At 51.0% G+C, this 19,820-nt stretch overlaps 3 protein-coding genes and 1 pseudogene across 4 annotated transcripts in view; 1 reads left to right on the forward strand and 3 right to left on the reverse strand.

Annotated features, from left to right (window-relative positions):
• Positions 1–19,820, reverse strand: part of AP1S1 (adaptor related protein complex 1 subunit sigma 1) — a 339,237-nt gene that overhangs the window by 220,766 nt on the left and 98,651 nt on the right. The gene's annotated exons all lie outside the window — the stretch shown is intronic.
• LOC126950932 (mucin-3A-like) lies at positions 1,684–3,663 on the reverse strand (the record flags this gene model as incomplete). The annotated part of the gene is made up of 3 exons (XM_050784856.1): positions 1,684–2,017; positions 2,426–3,319; positions 3,422–3,663. Coding segments are annotated over 3 exons (1,470 nt in total), but the record flags the coding sequence as incomplete, so codon positions are not given.
• LOC126950933 (mucin-3A-like) lies at positions 5,460–13,698 on the reverse strand (the record flags this gene model as incomplete). Its single annotated transcript, XM_050784858.1, has 5 exons — positions 13,560–13,698; positions 10,471–11,443; positions 6,840–10,332; positions 6,043–6,584; positions 5,460–5,685 (listed from the first exon to the last, which is right to left on the reverse strand). Coding segments are annotated over exons 1-5 (5,295 nt in total), but the record flags the coding sequence as incomplete, so codon positions are not given.
• LOC126950934 (protein downstream neighbor of Son-like) lies at positions 13,697–18,085 on the forward strand (annotated as a pseudogene).

The following is a 19,820-nucleotide window of genomic DNA, read 5'->3' on the forward strand; positions in this document are numbered from 1 at the left end:
GAAGCTGGAAGCACTGTGTGAGGGGGTCTCGGTGGTGGTGATCGAGGAAGTGAATCTGGGAGTACTGTATGAGGTGGTTTTGGTGGTTCTGATCGAAGAAGTGTAGCTGGGTGTACTGTGGGAGCTGGTCTCGATGGTGGTGATTGAAGAAGTGAAGCTGGGAGTACTGGGTGAGGTGGTGTCTGTGGTGATGATCAAAGAAGTGAAGCTGGGAGTACTATGTGAGGGGGTCTCAGTGGTGGTGATTGAAGAAGTGAAACTGGGAGTACTGTGTGATGTGGTCTCTGTGGTGGTGATTGAAGAAGTGAAGCTGGGAGTACTGTGTGGGGTGGTCTCGGTAGTGATGATTGAGGAAGTGAAGCTGGGAGTAATGTGGGATGTGGTCTCAGTGGTGGTGGTCGAAGAAGTGAAGTCGGGAGTACCGTGTGAGTGGGACTCAGAGGTGGTTATGGAAGAAGTGAAGCTGGAAGTACTGTGTGAGGGGGTCTCGGTGGTGGTGATCAAAGAAGTGAAGATGGGAGTACTGTGTGAGGTGGTCTCGGTGGTTCTGATCGAAGAAGTGTAGCTGGGTGTACTGTGGGAGCTGGTCTCGATGCTGGTGATTGAAGAAGTGAAGCTGGGAGTACTGGGTGAGGTGGTCTCAGTGGTGGTGATTGAAGAAGTGAAGCTGGGAGTACTATGTGAGGGGGTCTCAGTGGTGGTGATTGTAGAGGTGAAACTGGGAGTACTGTGGGATGTGGTCTCTGTGGTGGTGATTGAAGAAGTGAAGCTGGGAGTACTGGGTGAGGTGGTGTCTGTGGTGGTGATCGAAGAAGTGATGCTGGGAGTACTATGTGAGGGTGTCTCAGTGGTGGTGATTGAAGAAGTGAAACTGGGAGTACTGTGGGTTGTGGTCTCTGTGGTGGTGATTGAAGAAGTGAAGCTGGGAGTACACTGTGGGGTGGTCTCGGTGGTGGTGATTGAGGAAGTGAAGCTAGGAGTATTGTGGGATGTGGTCTCGGTGGTGGTGGTCGAAGAAGTGAAATTGGGAGTACCGTGTAAGTGGGTCTCAGAGGTGGTCATGGAAGAAGTGAAGCTGGAAGTACTATGTGAGGGGGTCTCGGTGGTGGTGATCGAGGAAGTGAATCTGGGAGTACTGTGTGAGGTGGTCTCGGTGGTTCTGATCGAAGAAGTGTAGCTGGGTGTACTGTGGGAGCTGATGTCGATGGTGGTGATTGAGGAAGTGAAGCTGGGAGTACTGGGTGAGGTGGTGTCTGTGGTGATGATCAAAGAAGTGAAGCTGGGAGTACTATGTGAGGGGGTCTCAGTGGTGGTGATTGAAGAAGTGAAACTGGGAGTACTGTGGGTTGTGGTATCGGTGGTGGTGATTGAAGAAGTGAAGCTGGGAGTACTGTGTGGGGTGGTCTCGGTGGTGGTGATTGAGGAAGTGAAGCTGGGAGTATTGTGGGATGTGGTCTCAGTGGTGGTGGTCGAAGAAGTGAAGTTGGGAGTACCGTGTGAGTGGGTCTCAGAGGTGGTTATGGAAGAAATGAAGCTGGAAGTACTGTGTGAGGGTGTCTCAGTGGTGGTGATCGAGGAAGTGAATCTGGAAGTACTGTGTGAGGTGGTCTCGGTGGTTCTGATCGAAGAAGTGTAGCTGGGTGTACTGTGTGAGCTGGTCTCGATGGTGGTGATTGAAGAAGTGAAGCTGGGAGTACTGGGTGAGGTGGTCTCAGTGGTGGTGATTGAAGAAGTGAAGCTGGGAGTACTATGTGAGGGGGTCTCAGTGGTGGTGATTGAAGAAGTGAAACTGGGAGTACTGTGGGATGTGGTCTCTGTGGTGGTGATTGAAGAAGTGAAGCTGGGAGTACTGTGTGGGGTGGTCTCGGTGGTGGTGATTGAGGAAGTGAAACTGGGAGTACTGTGGGATGTGGTCTCTGTGGTGGTGATTGAAGAAGTGAAGCTGGGAGTACTGTGTGGGGTAGTCTCGGTGGTGGTGATTGAGGAAGTGAAGCTGGGAGTACTGTGGGATGTGGTCACGGTGGTGGTGATCAAAGAAGTGAAGTTTGGAGTGTTGTGGGATGTGGTCTCAGTGATGGTGATCGAAGAATTGAAGCAGGGACTGCTGTGGGAGGTGATCTCGGTTGTGGTGATTGAAGAAGTGAAGCTGGGAGTACTGGGTGAGGTGGTGTCTGTGGTGATGATCAAAGAAGTGAAGCTGGGAGTACTATGTGAGGGGGTCTCAGTGGTGGTGATTGAAGAAGTGAAACTGGGAGTACTGTGGGTTGTGGTATCGGTGGTGGTGATTGAAGAAGTGAAGCTGGGAGTACTGTGTGGGGTGGTCTCGGTGGTGGTGATTGAGGAAGTGAAGCTGGGAGTATTGTGGGATGTGGTCTCAGTGGTGGTGCTCGAAGAAGTGAAGTTGGGAGTACCGTGTGAGTGGGTCTCAGAGGTGGTTATGGAAGAAGTGAAGCTAGAAGTACTGTGTGAGGGGGTCTCGGTGGTGGTGATCGAGGAAGTGAATCTGGGAGTACTGTGTGAGGTGGTCTCGGTAGTTCTGATTGAAGATGTGTAGCTGGGTGTACTGTGGGAGCTGGTCTCGATGGTGGTGATTGAAGAAGTGAAGCTGGGAGTACTGGGTGAAGTGCTCTCAGTGGTGGTCATCGAAGAAGTGAAGCTGGGAGTACTATGTGAGGGGGTCTCAGTGGTGGTGATTGAAGAAGTGAAACTGGGAGAACTGTGGGATGTGGTCTCTGTGGTGGTGACTGAAGAAGTGAAGCTGGGAGTACTGTGTGGGGTGGTCTCGGTGGTGGTGATTGAGGAAGTGAAGCTGGGAGTATTGTGGGATGTGGTCTCAGTGGTGGTGGTCGAAGAAGTGAAGTTGGGAGTACCATGTGAGTGGGTCTCAGAGGTGGTTACGGAAGAAGTGAAGCTGGAAGTACTGTGTGAGGGAGTCTCGGTGGTGGTGATCGAGGAAGTGAAGCTGGGAGTACTGTGTGAGGTGGTCTCGGTGGTTCTGATCGAAGAAGTGTAGCTGGGTGTACTGTGGGAGCTGGTCTCCATGGTGGTGATTGAAGAAGTGAAGCTGGGAGTACTGGGTGAGGTGGTCTCAGTGGTGGTGATTGAAGAAGTGAAGCTGGGAGTACTATGTGAGGGGGTCTCAGTGGTGGTGATTGAAGAAGTGAAACTGGGAGTACTGTGGGATGTGGTCTCTGTGGTGGTGATTGAAGAAGTGAAGCTGGGAGTACTGTGTGGGGTGGTCTCGGTGGTGGTGATTGAGGGAGTGAAGCTGGGAGTATTGTGGGATGTGGTCTCGGTGGTGGTGGTCGAAGAAGTGAAGTTGGGAGTACCGTGTGAGTGGGTCTCAGAGGTGGTCATGGAAGAAGTGAAGCTGGAAGTACTCTGTGAGTGGGTCTCGGTGGTCGTGATAGATGAAGTGAATCTGGGAGTACTGTGTGAGGTGGTCTCGGTGGTTCTGATCGAAGAAGTGTAGCTGGGTGTACTGTGGGAACTGGTCTCGATGGTGGTGATTGAAGAAGTGAAGCTGGGAGTACTGGGTGAAGTGGTCTCAGTGGTAGTGATCAAAGAAGTGAAGCTGGGAGTACTATGTGAGGGGGTCTCAGTGGTGGTGATTGAAGAAGTGAAACTGGGAGTACTGTGGGATGTGGTCTCTGTGGTGGTGATTGAAGAAGTGAAGCTGGGAGTACTGTGTGGGGTGGTCTCGGTGGTGGTGATTGAAGTAGTGAAGCTGAGAGTATTGTGGGATGTGGTCTCGGTGGTGGTGGTCAAAGAAGTGAAGTTGGGAGTACTGTGTGAGTGGGTCTCAGAGGTGGTTATGGAAGAAGCGAAGCTGGAAGCACTGTGTGAGGGGGTCTCGGTGGTGGTGATCGAGGAAGTGAATCTGGGAGTACTGTATGAGGTGGTTTCGGTGGTTCTGATCGAAGAAGTGTAGCTGGGTGTACTGTGTGGGAGCTGGTCTCGATGGTGGTGATTGAAGAAGTGAAGCTGGGAGTACTGGGTGAGGTGGTGTCTGTGGTGATGATCAAAGAAGTGAAGCTGGGAGTACTATGTGAGGGGGTCTCAGTGGTGGTGATTGAAGAAGTGAAACTGGGAGTACTGTGTGATGTGGTCTCTGTGGTGGTGATTGAAGAAGTGAAGCTGGGAGTACTGTGTGGGGTGGTCTCGGTGGTGATGATTGAGGAAGTGAAGCTGGGAGTAATGTGGGATGTGGTCTCAGTGGTGGTGGTCGAAGAAGTGAAGTCGGGAGTACCGTGTGAGTGGGACTCAGAGGTGGTTATGGAAGAAGTGAAGCTGGAAGTACTGTGTGAGGGGGTCTCGGTGGTGGTGATCAAAGAAGTGAAGATGGGAGTACTGTGTGAGGTGGTCTCGGTGGTTCTGATCAAAGAAGTGTAGCTTGGTGTACTGTGGGAGCTGGTCTCGATGGTGGTGATTGAAGAAGTGAAGCTGGGAGTACTGGGTGAGGTGGTCTCAGTGGTGGTGATTGAAGAAGTGAAGCTGGGAGTACTATGTGAGGGGGTCTCAGTGGTGGTGATTGTAGAAGTGAAACTGGGAGTACTGTGGGATGTGGTCTCTGTGATGGTGATTGAAGAAGTGAAGCTGGGAGTACTGGGTGAGGTGGTGTCTGTGGTGGTGATCGAAGAAGTGAAGCTGGGAGTACTATGTGAGGGTGTCTCAGTGGTGGTGATTGAAGAAGTGAAACTGGGAGTACTGTGGGATGTGGTCTCTGTGGTGGTGATTGAAGAAGTGAAGCTGGGAGTAATGTGGGATGTGGTCTCGGTGGTGGTGGTCGAAGAAGTGAAATTGGGAGTACCGTGTAAGTGGGTCTCAGCGGTGGTCATGGAAGAAGTGAAGCTGGAAGTACTATGTGAGGGGGTCTCGGTTGTGGTGATCGAGGAATTGAATCTGGGAGTGCTGTGTGAGGTGGTCTCGGTGGTTCTGATCGAAGAAGTGTAGCTGGGTGTACTGTGGGAGCTGATGTCGATGGTGGTGATTGAAGAAGTGAAGCTGGGAGTACTGGGTGAGGTGGTGTCTGTGGTGATGATCAAAGTAGTGAAGCTGGGAGTACTATGTGAGGGGGTCTCAGTGGTGGTGATTGAAGAAGTGAAACTGGGAGTACTGTGGGATGTGGTCTCTGTGGTGGTGATTGAAGAAGTGAAGCTGGGAGTACTGTGTGGGGTGGTATCGGTGGTGGTGATTGAGGAAGTGAAGCTGGGAATATTGTGGGATGTGGTCTCGGTGGTGGTGCTCGAAGAAGTGAAGTTGGGAGTACCGTGTGAGTGGGTCTCAGAGGTGGTTATGGAAGAAATGAAGCTGGAAGTACTGTGTGAGGGTGTCTCAGTGGTGGTGATCAAGGAAGTGAATCTGGAAGTACTGTGTGAGGTGGTCTCGGTGGTTCTGATCGAAGAAGTGTAGCTGGGTGTACTGTGTGAGCTGGTCTCGATGGTGGTGATTGAAGAAGTGAAGCTGGGAGTACTGGGTGAGGTGGTCTCAGTGGTGGTGATTGAAGAAGTGAAGCTGGGAGTACTATGTGAGGGGGTCTCAGTGGTGGTGATTGAAGAAGTGAAACTGGGAGTACTGTGGGATGTGGTCTCTGTGGTGGTGATTGAAGAAGTGAAGCTGGGAGTACTGTGTGGGGTGGTCTCGGTGGTGGTGATTGAGGAAGTGAAGCTGGGAGTATTGTGGGATGTGGGCTCGGTGGTGGTGGTCGAAGCAGTGAAGTTGGGAGTACCGTGTGAGTGGGTCTCAGAGGTGGTTATGGAAGAAATGAAGCTGGAAGTACTGTGTGAGGGGATCTCGGTGGTAGTGATCAAGGAAGTGAATCTGCGAGTACTGTGCGAGGTGGTCTCAGTGGTTCTGATCGAAGAAGTGTAGCTGGGTGTACTGTGGGAGCTGGTCTTGATCGTGGTGATTGAAGAAGTGAAGCTGGGAATACTGGGTGAGATGGTCTCAGTGGTGGTGATCAAAGAAGTGATGTTGGGAGTACTATGTGAGAGGGTCTCAGTGGTGGTGATTGAAGAAGTGAAACTGGGAGTACTGTGGGATGTGGTCTCGGTGGTGGTGATTGAGGAAGTGAAGCTGGGAGTATTGTGGGATGTGGTCTCGGTGGTGGTGGTCGAAGAAGTGAAGTTGGGAGTACCGTGTGAGTGGATCTCAGAGGTGGTTATGGAAGAAGTGAAGCTGGAAGTACTGTGTGAGGGGGTCTTGGTGGTGGTGATCAAGGAAGTGAATCTGGGAGTACTGTGTGAGGTGGTCTCGGTGGTTTTGATCGAAGAAGTGTAGCTGGGTGTACTGTGGGAGCTGATGTCGATGGTCGTGATTGAAGAAGTGAAGCTGGGAGTACTGGGTGAGGTGGTCTCAGTGGTAGTGATCAAAGAAGTAAAGCTGGGAGTACTATGTGAGGGGGTCTCAGTGGTGGTGATTGAAGAAGTGAAACTGGGAGTACTGTGGGTTGTGGTCTCGTTGGTGGTGATTGAAGAAGTGAAGCTGGGAGTACTGTGTGGGGTGGTCTCGGTGGTGGTGATTGAGGAATTGATGCTGGGAGTATTGTGGGATGTGGTCTCAGTGGTGGTGGTCGAAGAAGTGAAGTTGGGAGTACCGTGTGAGTGGGTCTCAGAGGTGGTCATGGAAGAAGTGAAGCTGGAAGTACTGTGTGAGGGGATCTCGGTGGTGGTGATCGAGGAAGTGAATCTGCGAGTACTGTGCGAGGTGGTCTCGGTGGTTCTGATCGAAGAAGTGTAGCTGGGTGTACTGTGGGAGCTGGTCTCGATGGTGGTGATTGAAGAAGTGAAGCTGGGAGTACTGGGTGAGGTGGTCTCAGTGGTGGTGATCAAAGAAGTGATGCTGGGAGTACTATGTGAGGGGGTCTCAGTGGTGGTGATTGTAGAAGTGAAACTCGGAGCACTGCGGGATGTAGTCTCTGTGGTGGTGATTGAAGAAGTGAAGCTGGGAGTACTGTGTGGGGTGGTCTCGGTGGTTGTGATTGAGGAAGTGAAGCTGGGAGTATTGTGGGATGTGGTCTCGGTGGTGGTGGTCGAAGAAGTGAAGTTGGGAGTACCGTGTGAGTGGGTCTCAGAGGTGGTTATGGAAGAAGTGAAGCTGGAAGTACTGTGTGAGGGGGTCTCGGTGGTGCTGATGGAAGAAGCATAACTGGGTGTACTGTGTGAGCTGGTCTCGATGGTGGTGATTGAAGTACTGTGTGAGGGGGTCTTGCTGGTGGTAATTGAAGAAGTGAAGCTGCGAGTACTGTGTGAGGTGGTCTCGGTTGTGTTGATTGAGGTAGTGAAGCTGGGAGTACCGTTTGAGGGGGTAGTTGTCTTAGAAGTCACTGATGTGGAGGTGATTGAAGAAGTCTTGAGGAGAGTAGAACTCACTGCTGTTTTGAAAGATCCTGTGGTAGGAGTCAGTGTGGTGGTCTCAGGGGATGTGGCTGCTGAACTGGTCAATGTAGTCTGACCTGTGCCTTTAGTTGCTACAGTGGATGAAGATGTTTCCATCGTTGTAAAGGTTGTGAATGAGGTGTTGGTTGTGGGTGATGGGGTGGATCCAGCTGTTGTGTGGAGTATACTGGTGATGGATGGAGGTGAGGAGATACTCTCGGTGTGAGTGGTCCCTGTACTGCTGGCAGACATGGAAGAGGAAAATGAATATGTTGCTGGGAAGCTCGTCAGGAGGGAAGTTGTCTGAGTGCCTTCAGTACTTGTGAGAGTTGGTCTCTCGCTGGGAGTGGTGGCAGAGGTCATGCTGACAAGGGATGAGGTTTCTGTATTCTGGATGTTGGGGGAAGATGGGATGTCACTTGTGGACACTGCTGAGGTACTGGAAACAGCAAATGTTGAGGAGAGGGCTGTTGTTGTAGTCAAGGATTCAGTAGAGCTCACAGAAGAGTGGGTGATAGTTGTGGGTGTTGTCGAAGGGATGTCTGTAGTCAGAGAAGATGGGGTCATGGTTGTGGAAGTCACCATGGTACCTGAGGTAGGCAAAGCTGAGGAGATGGCAGTTGTGGTTGTACTGCTTGTGGAGTAGATGGTTGAAGAAGTGAAGCTGGGAACACTGTGGGAGGTGGTCTCAGGGGTGGTGGTTACCAAGGTTGTGATAGGAGTCGTGGCAGTTTCTACGTTTAGGAGAGAGGAAGAGGTGGGTGAGAGAGAAGTCTCAGGGAACAATGTACCTGTCATACTTGTGGGGTAGCTGATGTCGGTCGTGGAATCTGTGGCTGTGCTAGTGGGAGAAGTAGCGTAGGTGGTCTCAGATGTAGGTCTAGACCTGGTGATGGTAGTGGGGAGTGTGGTCACCAAGGTGGATAGAGGGGTAGTGTTGGTGTTATGACTGGTGATTGTTTCTGTGCTCAGGACAGGTGTAGAATATAAAATGCTACTGGTGAGTGATGATAACGTATTACTGGCTGTGGGCCAGGAAGTCGTTCTTGCCATAGAAGTCACTGTATTGGTGGGAGTGACTGAAGAAGTGATGGGAGGAGTAGAAGTCATGGCTGTTGTGAGAGATTCTGTGGACATGTCAGTTGTAGGAGTCAGTGTGGTGGTCTCAGGGAATGTGGCTACAGAGCTGGGGAAGGTGGTCTGACCTGTGCCTGTAGTTGCTACAGTGGTTGAAGGTGGTTCCATCATTGTGGATGTGGTGAATGAGGTGGTGGTTGTGGGTGATGGGGTTGATTCATCTGTTGTGTAGAGTGTACTGGTGCTGGCTGGAGGTGACGAGATACTCTCTGTGTGAGTGGTCCGGGCACTGCTGGCAGGCATGGAAGACGAAAATGAATGCATCCCAGAGAAGGTCATCAGGAGGGAACTTGTCGGAGCGCTGTGTGTACTAGCAAAAGTTGGCCTCCCACTGGGAGTGGTTGCAGAGGTCATGCTGACAAAGGATGAGGTTTCTGTATTCTGGACAGTGGGAGATGAGGGAACGACAGTTTTTGGCCTTGCAGACATGTTGGATACTGTGTACACTGAGGTGAGGTCTGTCATTACAGGTAATGAACCAGTGATGCCCACAGATGATGGAGTGATGGTTGTTGGTTGTGAGGTAGGGATACCTGTACTCAGAGTAAATGGAATCATGGATGTAGAAGCCACCATGGTACCCAAGGTTGTGGGAACTGAGGTGACGGCAGTTGTATATGTGCTGTCTGTGGAGTAGATGGTTGAAGAAGTGAAGCTGGAGGTACTATGTGAGGTGATCTTGGTGGTGGTGGTGGTGGTTACCAAGTTTGTGGTAGGAGTTTTGGCTGTTTCTGTGGTTGAGACCAAGGGAGAGGTGGGTGGAATAGAGGTGGCAGTGGATGATGTCTCTGTCATAGTGGTGGGATAGGTGATTTCAGTCATGGAGTTTGTACCAGGGCCACTCGGAGAATTAGGATAGGTGGTCTCAGATGTAGTCATAGATGAGACATTTGTAGTGGGGAGTGTGGTTACCAAGATAGATGGAGGGATTGTGTTTGTGGTGCCACTGGTGATTGCTTCTGTGCTTGGGACAGGTATAGAAGACAGAGTCATACTGGTCAGTGATGTAAAATAATTGGTGGTTGTGAGAGGAGAGGTGGTAGTTGTCACAGAAGTCACTGTATTTGTGGAAGTGACTGATGAAGTAATGGGAGGAGTAGTCACAGCTGTTGTGAGAGATTCTGTGGACATGTCAGTTGTAGGAGTCAGTGTGGTGGTCTCAGGGAATGTGGCTGTAGAGCTGGGGAAGGTGGTCTGACCTGTTCCTGTAGTTGCTACAGTGGTTGAAGGTGGTTCCATAGTTGTGGAAGTTGTGAATGAGGTGGTGGTAGCAGGTGACAGGGTGGATTCCACTGTTGTGTGGAGTGTACTGGTGATGGCTGGAGGTGAGGAGATACTCTCTGTGTGAGTGGTCCCAGCACTACTGGCAGACATGGAAGAGGAAAATGAATATGTTGCTGGGAAGGTTGTCAGGAGGGAACTTGCTGGAGTGCTGTGTGTACTTGCAAAAGTTGGTGTCCCACTGAGAGTGGTGGCAGAGGTCATGCTGACAACGGATGAGGTTTCTGTATTCTGGATGCTGGGGGAAGATGGAATGACACTTATGGACATTGCTGAGGAACTGGAAACAGTGAATGTCGATGTGAGGTCTGTTCCTGTAGTCGGGAAGCCAGTAGAGCCCACAGAAGCGTGGGTGATAGTTGTTGGTGTTGTCGAAGGGATGTCTGTAGCCAGAGAAGACGGGGTCATAGTTGTGGAAGTCACTATGGTACCTGAGGTAGGGGGAAGTGAGGAGATGGCAGTTGTGGATGTGCTGACTGTAGAGTAGATGGCTGAAGAAGAGAAGGTGGGAGTACTGTGGGAGGTGATCTCAGTAGTGGTGGTTACCAAGTTTGTCATAGGAGCTATGTCTGTTTCTGTGGTTGGGAGAGAGGAAGATGTGGGTGGGAGAGAAGTCTCCATGGACAATGTACCTGTCACACTTGTGGAGCAGGTGATTTTGGTTGTGGAGTCTGTCACAGTGCTGGTGAGAGAAGTAGGGTAGGTGGGCTCAGATGTAGGTGTAGACCTGGTGATGGTAGTGGGGAGTGTGGTCACCAAGGTAGATAGAGGAGTGGTGTTTGTGATACCACTGGTGATTGTTTCTGTGCTCAGGACAGGTGTGGAAGATAAAATGGTACTGGTGGGTGATGACAGTGTATTAGTGGCTGTGGGCCGGGAGGTGGTCGTTGTCACAGAAGTCACTGTATCTGTGGAAGTGATTGAAGAAGTGATGTGGGAAGTGGAAGTCACTGCTGTTTTGAGAGTAGTAAATACTGGGGCTGGGGACATGGTTGTATGGACACTTCCAGTGGGCAGGGGAGTCCTTTCTGAGATTCTAGTTGTAGAGGAGACCATAGTGTGGAAGGTTGTGTCTGTGGCTGACACAGAGGAAGAGGGTGTCACTGTTACTATGGGAGTTTCCCTTCCAGAGGTGGTAGAGGAAGAAGATGTCACGGCTGACGTTCCTTTCTCAGTAGTGGTCATAGGGTAAGTCCTGGTGAGGGTGGTCACTGGCTTCTGTGTCACGGGAGTGGGGGTGTAAGAGCTGGTGAAGGCCACCTGCGTCGTGGTCACACAGATGGAGGTGGGGTGGGAGATGGTGATTGTAAAGCTCGTTGGATACACGCACTCAGTGGTGGCCGAATAGACCAACACAGTGGGTGGAGTGGTTTCAACCTTGAAAGCAAACTTGGACGTCGGGGTGGTTGAGGTGTTGGAACTGACTGGAGAGGTGAGCAGTGTTTCAGAGATGAGTGTGTCATAGGAGGAGGTAACGAGCGTCATAGGTACATTTTCCCTGTGGCCAGGAGCAGAAGAGACAAGCTGGGGGACACCGAGTGGCCGCCCAGCCAGGTCTCTGGAGTGTGGAGAATTGCTGAGCACAGCGCGGGCTGCTTCCGCCCTGGGGAAAGGCACATGAGAGATGGATGTGGCCGTAGATACAGTTCCTGCATTGGCAGCAGAGCAGAGGAATCCACTGGTAAGTCCGTGGGTCATTTTGTCACATCACTCATGTAAGTTACTCACTCACTCCCATTTTCCAGGCAGCATCACAGAGGGCAGGGTATGCCACAGCTCACTCCTGCATCAGAGGCAGCTTGGAGCTGGGCGCTTTGTGGTGCTGGAGCCCACTGCCTGTCTGCTCCTAGGGGAGCAGTGGGGCATGGGAGCGCTCCTTCCTCACCCGGCCTTGGCCTTGTCATGGCCGGTCCTTCTGTCCTGGGATAGCCAAGCTGGGCAGAGCCTCCCTCCCCTCCCTTCCCTCCTCTGGTCACACGCAGGCCCCTCCTCCCTCTGCCCCTTCCTCTCCTCCCTCTGCTGCTGCCTGGAGTCCTCCCATCCCCTCCATTAACCTTCTGCTCCCACCATGGCTTCTCCCTGCACCCTGCTGCTGTCTGGGCTGACTCCCGCTTTCAAAGAGAAAAAGAGAGAACACAGCCAAATCCTAGCAGGGGACGCATCACAAAAACCATGAGACAGAGAAAGCTGCCCAAAGAGGGCCAGGCGCAGTGGCTCACGCCTGTAATCCCAGCATTTTGGGAGCCCAAAGCAGGTGATCACCTGAGGTCAGGAGTTCCAGACCAGCCTGGCCAACATGGTGAAACCCCATCTCTACTGAAAAAAAAAATACAAAAATTAGCCAGGTGTGGTGTCGTGCACCTGTAGCTGAGGCAGAAGAATCGCGTGAACCTGGAAGGCAGAGGCTACAGGAAGCCAAGGTCGCACCACTGCACTCTAGCCTGGGCGACAGAGCAAGACTTCATCTCAAAAAAAAAAAAACTGCACAGGTAACATCAAGGAGAAACAGAGGCTAAGCTCACACGCTAATGACTTCAAGGGGCATGGAGTGAGGACCACGCGGAGAGGTAGAGAGACAGGATGGAGAAGGAAACTTCCAGAAGGAGCTACCTCAGCAGTCATGTGTGATGAGTTCCGGAGACCTTAAGGCTTAGCGGTGAGTGTTCATCACAAAAATAGACATATTTTTCTATAACTCTTCCATTTTGGCCACAGGATTCATTAGTTTACAAACATGAACCCCAGCATGTGGATTTCAACCCATTTCACAGATGGTGTGACTTAGGATCAGAGATCCTGCTGTTGGGGGCAGTCACAGGCAAGGAAGACCGGCAGCCACAGCAGACGGGAAGTGGAAAATACTGGACCTGCTGCCCCTCACCTCAGGCACAGCCCATCTTGTGGGTGAGAGCTGGGGTGTCAAGTCTCAGCCTAGCTCGTGGGTGTCAGGGAAGTGGGGTCAGGAATTATGAGAAGCCCCAAGTTACACCACTTGACTCCAGGATGTGCCCCTGGAGGTGACTGAGAAGGGAACTCATGGGCCTCTGGGGTCAGGGATCAGAGGCAGACACTGGAGAACAGGGACAAGAGAAGTACAGAGGAATTGTGGGGTGTTCCTGCAGGGCAGAAGAGAGAAGCCTGGGACCCCATGCCGGGTAGTCTCAGACGCACCCCTGGAAGCAAAGTGGACTTCAGAAGCTCCCTGCCCTGGTCCTGGTACCAACAGCCGTGCCCAGACACATGGGCCCTGGCCGGGGTGAGAGAGTGACAGCAGAGCTGGGGAGGAGCTGCTGAGGGACAAAAGGCAAAGAGGCTGAAACCGGAAGTCGGAAACCAGGGGCAGAGGTCAAAGGGCTCTCGGGGAGGGAGAGGCCAGTTTGGAGGGGGCACTGGGGCTGGGGGCGTGAGGCGGGTGACAAGAAGGAGCCAAGGCAGGAAGGGCACTGCTCTGGGAAGACATAACTCCCACCCTCCACCCTCCCGCTGCAGACACAGGTTGGGGTGCAGCCCCTGCAACCTGTTCAGTGCTTGGTGGAGAGTGGCAGCGGGGACCCAGCTCCCTTGCTCCTTCTCAACCTCCGTTTTCCCTCTACCAAACCCTTCCTCATCCCCCCAAGGCCATGCCTCGGTTCTCCCTGCACCCAGAGCTGAGAGCAGCCCCTCCTCATTCCCCATCCCCAGGCCTCAGAGCCACCTTCTCCTCCACTCCCCTGGAACATAACATCAGGAGCTTCTCTCCAGCCCCCTCCCGCCTCTCCCCCTTACCTGTGGCCCCTGGGGAGGCCTTGAGCATCCAGAGGAGGCCGAGGAGCCCCAGCAGCTGCATTGGCCCAGCAGGCAGAGGGCTGGTGCAGAGCAGGTTCCAGGACCAGGACAGCGGCAGGGACCGGGACGTGCACGCAATGAAAGTGCTGGTTATCTGTTCTACTGAGCACAGCCTCACCTTTGCACCGCCCCACCTCACCCCTCTTCCTCCCTTCTCTCTGCATCTGGACAGACGTCAGTGCTGTGGGAAGCAGGGACACGAGGGAAAAGGACAAATCCAGGAGGTGTCAGGCAGGGAGAGTCGCTGGTGGCCCAGCCCCACAGCCTGCCTGGCCCACGTGGAGCTACCTGGAAACTGCCCTTCCTCCCCCACGCCCATGGAGGGTACCCTTGACCAAGGGCTTGGACTCTGGAGTTTGGGCCGACTCCTGCAGCCTCTCCTTAGTTTCAATTCCTCCTGCTGGGGAGACGGTGCAACCTCGCTCTCCTTCAAGTCTGCTCTGTCCCTTAATCTGCCCCCCGGCTCCATCCTGCCCCTAGTAGGACCCCACAGGCCAGACAAAACTGTGAGAGCAATTAACACAGAATTCCGTCTGAAGTCATTTTATTATCTGAAGAGTTGGGGCTAGGTCCAGAAAAGGAAACACAGATAACCAAAGGACACACTCAAAAATACTAGTCTGGGCCAGGAGTGGAGGCTCACGCCTGTAATCTCAGCACTTTGGGAGGCCAAGGGATCACTTGAGGTCAGGAGTTCGAGACCAGGCTGGGCAACACGGCAAAACCCCATCTCTACTAGAAATACAAAAATTAGTCTGGCATGGTGGCGGGTGCCTGTCGTCCCAGCTACTCGGGAGGCTGAGGCAGGACAATCGCTTGAACCCAGGAGGCAAAGGTTGCAGTGAGCCAAGATCACACCACTGCATTTTAGCCTGAGCAACAGAGCAAGACTCCATCTCAAAAAAAAAAACAAAAAAACAAAAAAACAAACTAGTTTGGACCTAGCACATTGTTTGACCTTCCTAGGTGGTAACTATTAGGAAGATTGAGTCTATCCAGTTTGGGCAAAGGTATGAAGAATAGATGTTCTCGCCTAGATGGTGGGTTTACAGGTGGGTTGGTTTGCTTTAAAAGGGTAATTTGAGGCTGGGCGCAGTGGCTCATGCCTGCAATCACTTTGGGAGGCCAAGGCAGGCAGACCACTTGAGGTCAGGAGTTTGAGACCAGCCTGGCCAAAAGGGTGAAACCCCGTTTCTACTAAAAATGCAAAACTTAGCCAGGCTTGGTGGCGCACATCTGTAATCCCAGCTACTCGGGGGACTAAGGCAGGAGAATTGCTTTTTTGAGACAGAGTCTCACTCTGTCATCCAGGCTGGAGTGCAGTGACGTGATCTCGGCTCACTGCAACCTCTGTCCTAGTTCAAGTGATTCTCCTGCCTCAGCCTCCTGAGTAGCTGGGATTACAGGCGTGTGCCGCCATGCTCAGCAATTTTTTTTTTTTTTTTTTTTTTTTTTTTTTTTTTTTTTTTTTTTTTTTTTTTTTGTATTTTTGCTAGAGAGCAGGTTTTGCCATGTTGGCTTGGCTGGTCTCGAAATCCTGGCTTCAAGTGATACACCCGCCTCGGCCGCCCAAAGTGCTGGGACGACAGGTATAAGCCACCACGCCTGGCCCAGCATCTGTAGCTTGATTTCCTTCCTACTCTCTGCACCCTCTTCTGGGTACTCCAGTGCACACTGAGAACTGGTGAGGTTTTGGAGAAGCAGACAGTAGAATGAGGGAAGACTACCCTGAGAAGGCAGGAAAATCATTTCCACTGCTCTGCAGGGGAGCTAAGGCGCAGGAATGCCCTGAAAGATGAGGGGACATGTGCTGGATTGAGCGTGATGTTTGCTGGGGAGAGAGTGGTGGTGCAGGTGCATTTGTAGGTGACAAGAGCAGTAAGACCAAGCTGAGATGTTTGTTTATTTATTTATTTGAGACAGAGTCTTGCTCTGTCACCCAGGCTGGAGTGCCGTGGTATGATCACAGCTCACTGCAGCCTCCACCTCCCAGGTTGCAGCAATTCTCCTGCCTCAGCCTCCCAAATAGCTGGGATTACATGTACACACCACCATGCCCAGCTAATTTTTGCATTTTTAGTAGAGACAGGGCTTCACCGTGTTGGCCAGGCTGGTCTCAAACTCCTGACCTCAGGTGATCCACCCCTCTTGACCTTCCACAGTGCTGGGATTACAGGCATGAGCCACCACATCCGGCCCCATAAGCTGAGATATTTAGACATCAGAGGAACCTCTGTGGGCTGAGTAGGCCTGGAAATGCCTCTGTAGGGCAGATCAGCGTCAGAGAGGCCATTGAGAGGCACCCAAAGCCATCCTGGGAGGAGGACATGAAGGTCCAGCTGGGAACCCAACTCCCCTGGAAATGGGGGCTCCACCTGATGGTTGGCTGAGGGGCACTGAGATGTATGGTCCAGGAGGCTGTGTTGACTGGGAGGAGAGGAGCCTCTTTTTGCTGGATGACAAGGGTTTCCAGTTGAGTCTGTTGAGTTTGGGGTGATGGTGAGGTTTCTGGGTGGAGCTGTCCTGGAGGCCTTGGGTCTCAGGGGAGGGCTTCCGGGATGGATCCACTGCCATTGCCCCAGCCCCTGCTATGGGCCGAGGTATGAAAATGTAGGTGCTCACCATGCACTAAAACGGCCAGCACCTTGGTCTTGAACTTTGCAGCCTTCAGAGCTGTGAGAGATAAATCTCTATATTTTTTGTTGTTTTTTAGATGGAAGTCTTACTTTGTTGCCCAGGCCTGCCTCGAACTCCTGGGCTTAAGCTATCCTCCCACCTCAACCACCCAAAGTGCTGGGATTACAGGCATGACCCACCGTAACCGGCCAATATCTATTATTTAAGCCATTCAGTCTATGGTCTCTGCTATGGTAGCCCAAGCTGACTAAGACAGGCTGCCTTCAAGATTTTCTCTTCATCAGCTGGGTGCAGTGATTCATGCCTTGTAATCCCAGTGCTTTGGGAGGCCGGCCTCAGCCGCCGCGCGTCGTGGCCCTATCAGTTCCCTGCTACTCACCCAGCTTCCGAAAGCCGACAGAAAAGGGCCCGGAGCCGTGGAGCTGCCGCCTCCCCGCCCCGTGAGCTGCCGGAGCCGGCGGCCCGCCGAGCCGCCCTGGCGGCGGGGTTGCACCTTCGCCCTTTCCCTGCCGCGGGGGGCAGAGGCGGTGGCGGCGGCCCGGCCGCTGCCCAGAGGAACCCTTTCGCCCGCCTGGACAACCGACCGCGGGTCGCCGCGGAGCTCCCCGACGGGCCGGCCCGCGAGCAGCCGGAGGCGCCGGGCACGTTTTTAGATTCTAATCAAGAAAATGATTTGCTATGGCAAGAGAAGTTCCCTGAAAGAACAACTGTTACTGAATTACCCCAGACTTCACATGTATCGTTCTCCGAGTCTGATATTCCATCCTCAGAAAATACTGAGTTACCTGTGGACTGGAGTATTAAAACCCGACTCCTTTTCATCTCTTCTCAACCCTTTACCTGGGCAGATCATTTGAAAGCACAGGAAGAGGCTCAAGGTCTTGTCCAGCATTGTAGGGCAACAGAAGTTACTTTGCCTAAAAGTATACAGGATCCCAAACTCTCCACTGAGCTCCGTTGTGCCTTCTAGCAGAGCCTTATCTATTGGCTCCAGCCTGCTTTGTCTTGGCTACCACTGGACCCTCGTATTGGAGCTGATAGAAAAATGGCTGGAAAGACAAGTCCTTGGTCAAATGATGCAACCCTGCAGCATGTTTTAATGAGTGACTGGTCCGTGAGCTTTACTTCTCTATATAATTTGCTGAAGACAAAACTTTGCCCCTATTTCTACGTTTGTACCTATCAGTTTACTGTCCTGTTCCGAGGAGCAGGATTAGCTGGAAGTGACTTCATCACAGGTCTCATATCTCCTACAACTCGAGGTTTAAGAGAAGCTATGAGAAATGAAGGTATTGAATTTTCTCTGCCTTTAATAAAAGAAAGTGGCCATAAGAAGGAGACAGCATCTGGAACAAGCTTGGGATATGAGGAGCACAAAGTGTGTATGTGAAGACACAAGCTCTTTCTGGATACAGAGACCAGTTTAGTTTGGAGATTACAGGTCCTATCATGCCTCATTCTCTGCATTCACTGACCATGCTGCTCAAATCTTCACAGAGTGGGTCTTTCTCTGCAGTACTACATCCACACGAGCCAACTGCTGTATTTAACATCTGCCTGCCAGTGGACAAAGTACTTGATATGGAGGTTGTTCATAAGGAGCTTACTAACTGTGGTTTGCACCCTAACACTTTGGAGCAACTTAGTCAAATACCATTACTTGGGAAATCAGCTTTACGGAATGTGGTGCTGAGAGACTACATTTATAATTGGAGATCCTGAACACCAAAGTAAGCCTAAAAGGAATCTTTGAGGAAAAAAGCCTTCTAGCAAGGAAATTCAAGATTCCTGAAGCTGAAGGAATATACTGACATGTTTATAAACATAACTTTTATTACAGTAGCATCTAAGGTTTTAAATCAGTGTTTTCTGCTTTTACTATTTTCAGATTAGATTTTTAGATATAAAGATGAAAAACTCAGATAACTCAAATGAGCTATCTGTATCCCTACAACCTAATTGTATATTGAGTAGAAATTGAATTAATATGTTTCCTTGCAAATGGGAAATCACATAGCAGTTACCTCATGGCATTGTGACTAATGGCATCAAGGCAAAAATATGTTACTTTACCATTTACCTAAGACTGTTAGCAGGTTCTTGTTCCATAAAGGTAGAAAATAAATATAGATAACATCTACTGAGCTAGCTGATTGGTGATGCTTCTACCTTAATATCTTTCCTACTGATTTATAATTCCTTTATTTTCACATATACTAAAACTCTAATGCATGTTAATTCAGATAAAAAGGCATTTTGTATTCCACACAGAATAGTGTTAAGAATTGTGAAGTACACTGAGCTGTCATGGCAAAGTAGTATTTAATGTGCTTATAGGGGGTGTGTGTGTGTGTGTGTGTGTGTGTGTGTGTGTGTGTGTGTGTGTGTGTTGGGATTGTATAATTCACATTTTTAAAATAAAAGTGCTTAGAAATCAAAAGCAAAAAAAAAAAAAAAATTGGCCGGGCGCGGTGGCTCAAGCCTGTAATCCCAGCACTTTGGGAGGCCGAGACGGGTGGATCACGAAGTCAGGAGATCGAGACCATCCTGGCTAACATGGTGAAACCCCGTCTCTACTAAAAAATACAAAAAGCTAGCCAGGCGTGGTGGCAGGCGCCTGTAGTCCCAGCTACTCAGGAGGCTGAGGCAGGAGGATGACGTAAACCCGGGAGGCGGAGCTTGCAGTGAGCTGAGATCTGGCCACTGCACTCCAGTCTGGGCGACAGAGCAAGACTCCATCTCAAAAAAAAAAAAAAAAATTAAGATGGATGTGATGGCTCATGCCTGTAATCCTGGCACTTTGGGAGGCCGAGGCAGGAGGATCCCTTGAGTCCAGGAGTTCGAGACCAGCTCGGGCAACATAAGGATTTAAAAAAAAAAAAAAAATGAGCTGGTCATAGTGGCACATGCTTGTAGTCTTAGCTACTTGGGAGGCTAAGGGGAGAAGATCTCTTGAGTACAGGAATTATAGACTGCGGTGAGCTGTGATTGCACCATTGCACTCCAGCCTGGGTGACAGAGTGAGGCCCTGTCTCAAAAATTTTTTTTCTCTCTTTATCTTTGATTTTCAACAATTTGACTCTGACTATAATGTCTGTGGTTTGTGGTCCTTCTTTTAGTTTTGGGAAATTCTTAGTGATTATTGTCTTCAAATATTTCTCCTACTCTGTTCTCTCTCTCTTCTCCTTCTGAGATTCCAATGACATGTATGTTAGGACATTCCATATTGGACTATAGCTCTTGGGTGCTCTGTTCTGCACAAATCCCCACCACCCCTTTCTGGATTTCAGGTTGAGTAATTTTTATTGACGTATCTTCAGTCAATTGACTGAATATAAAAACTGATTTATCTTCAGTTTTTACTGACTTATCTTCATAATTATTTCCTCTACTGTGTCATATTTACTGCACATCCTGTTGAAAAGAAGTCTTGGCCAGGTGCAGTGGCTTATACCTGTAATCCCAGCACTTTGGGAGACTGAGGTGGGAGGACAGCTTGAGCACAGGAGGTCGAGGCCAGCCTGAGCAACATAGTGAGGCCCCATCTCTACAAAAAATACGAGA

Source organism: Macaca thibetana, chromosome 3 (assembly GCF_024542745.1).
Source record: "Macaca thibetana thibetana isolate TM-01 chromosome 3, ASM2454274v1, whole genome shotgun sequence".
Taxonomy (NCBI): Eukaryota; Metazoa; Chordata; class Mammalia; order Primates; family Cercopithecidae; genus Macaca; species Macaca thibetana.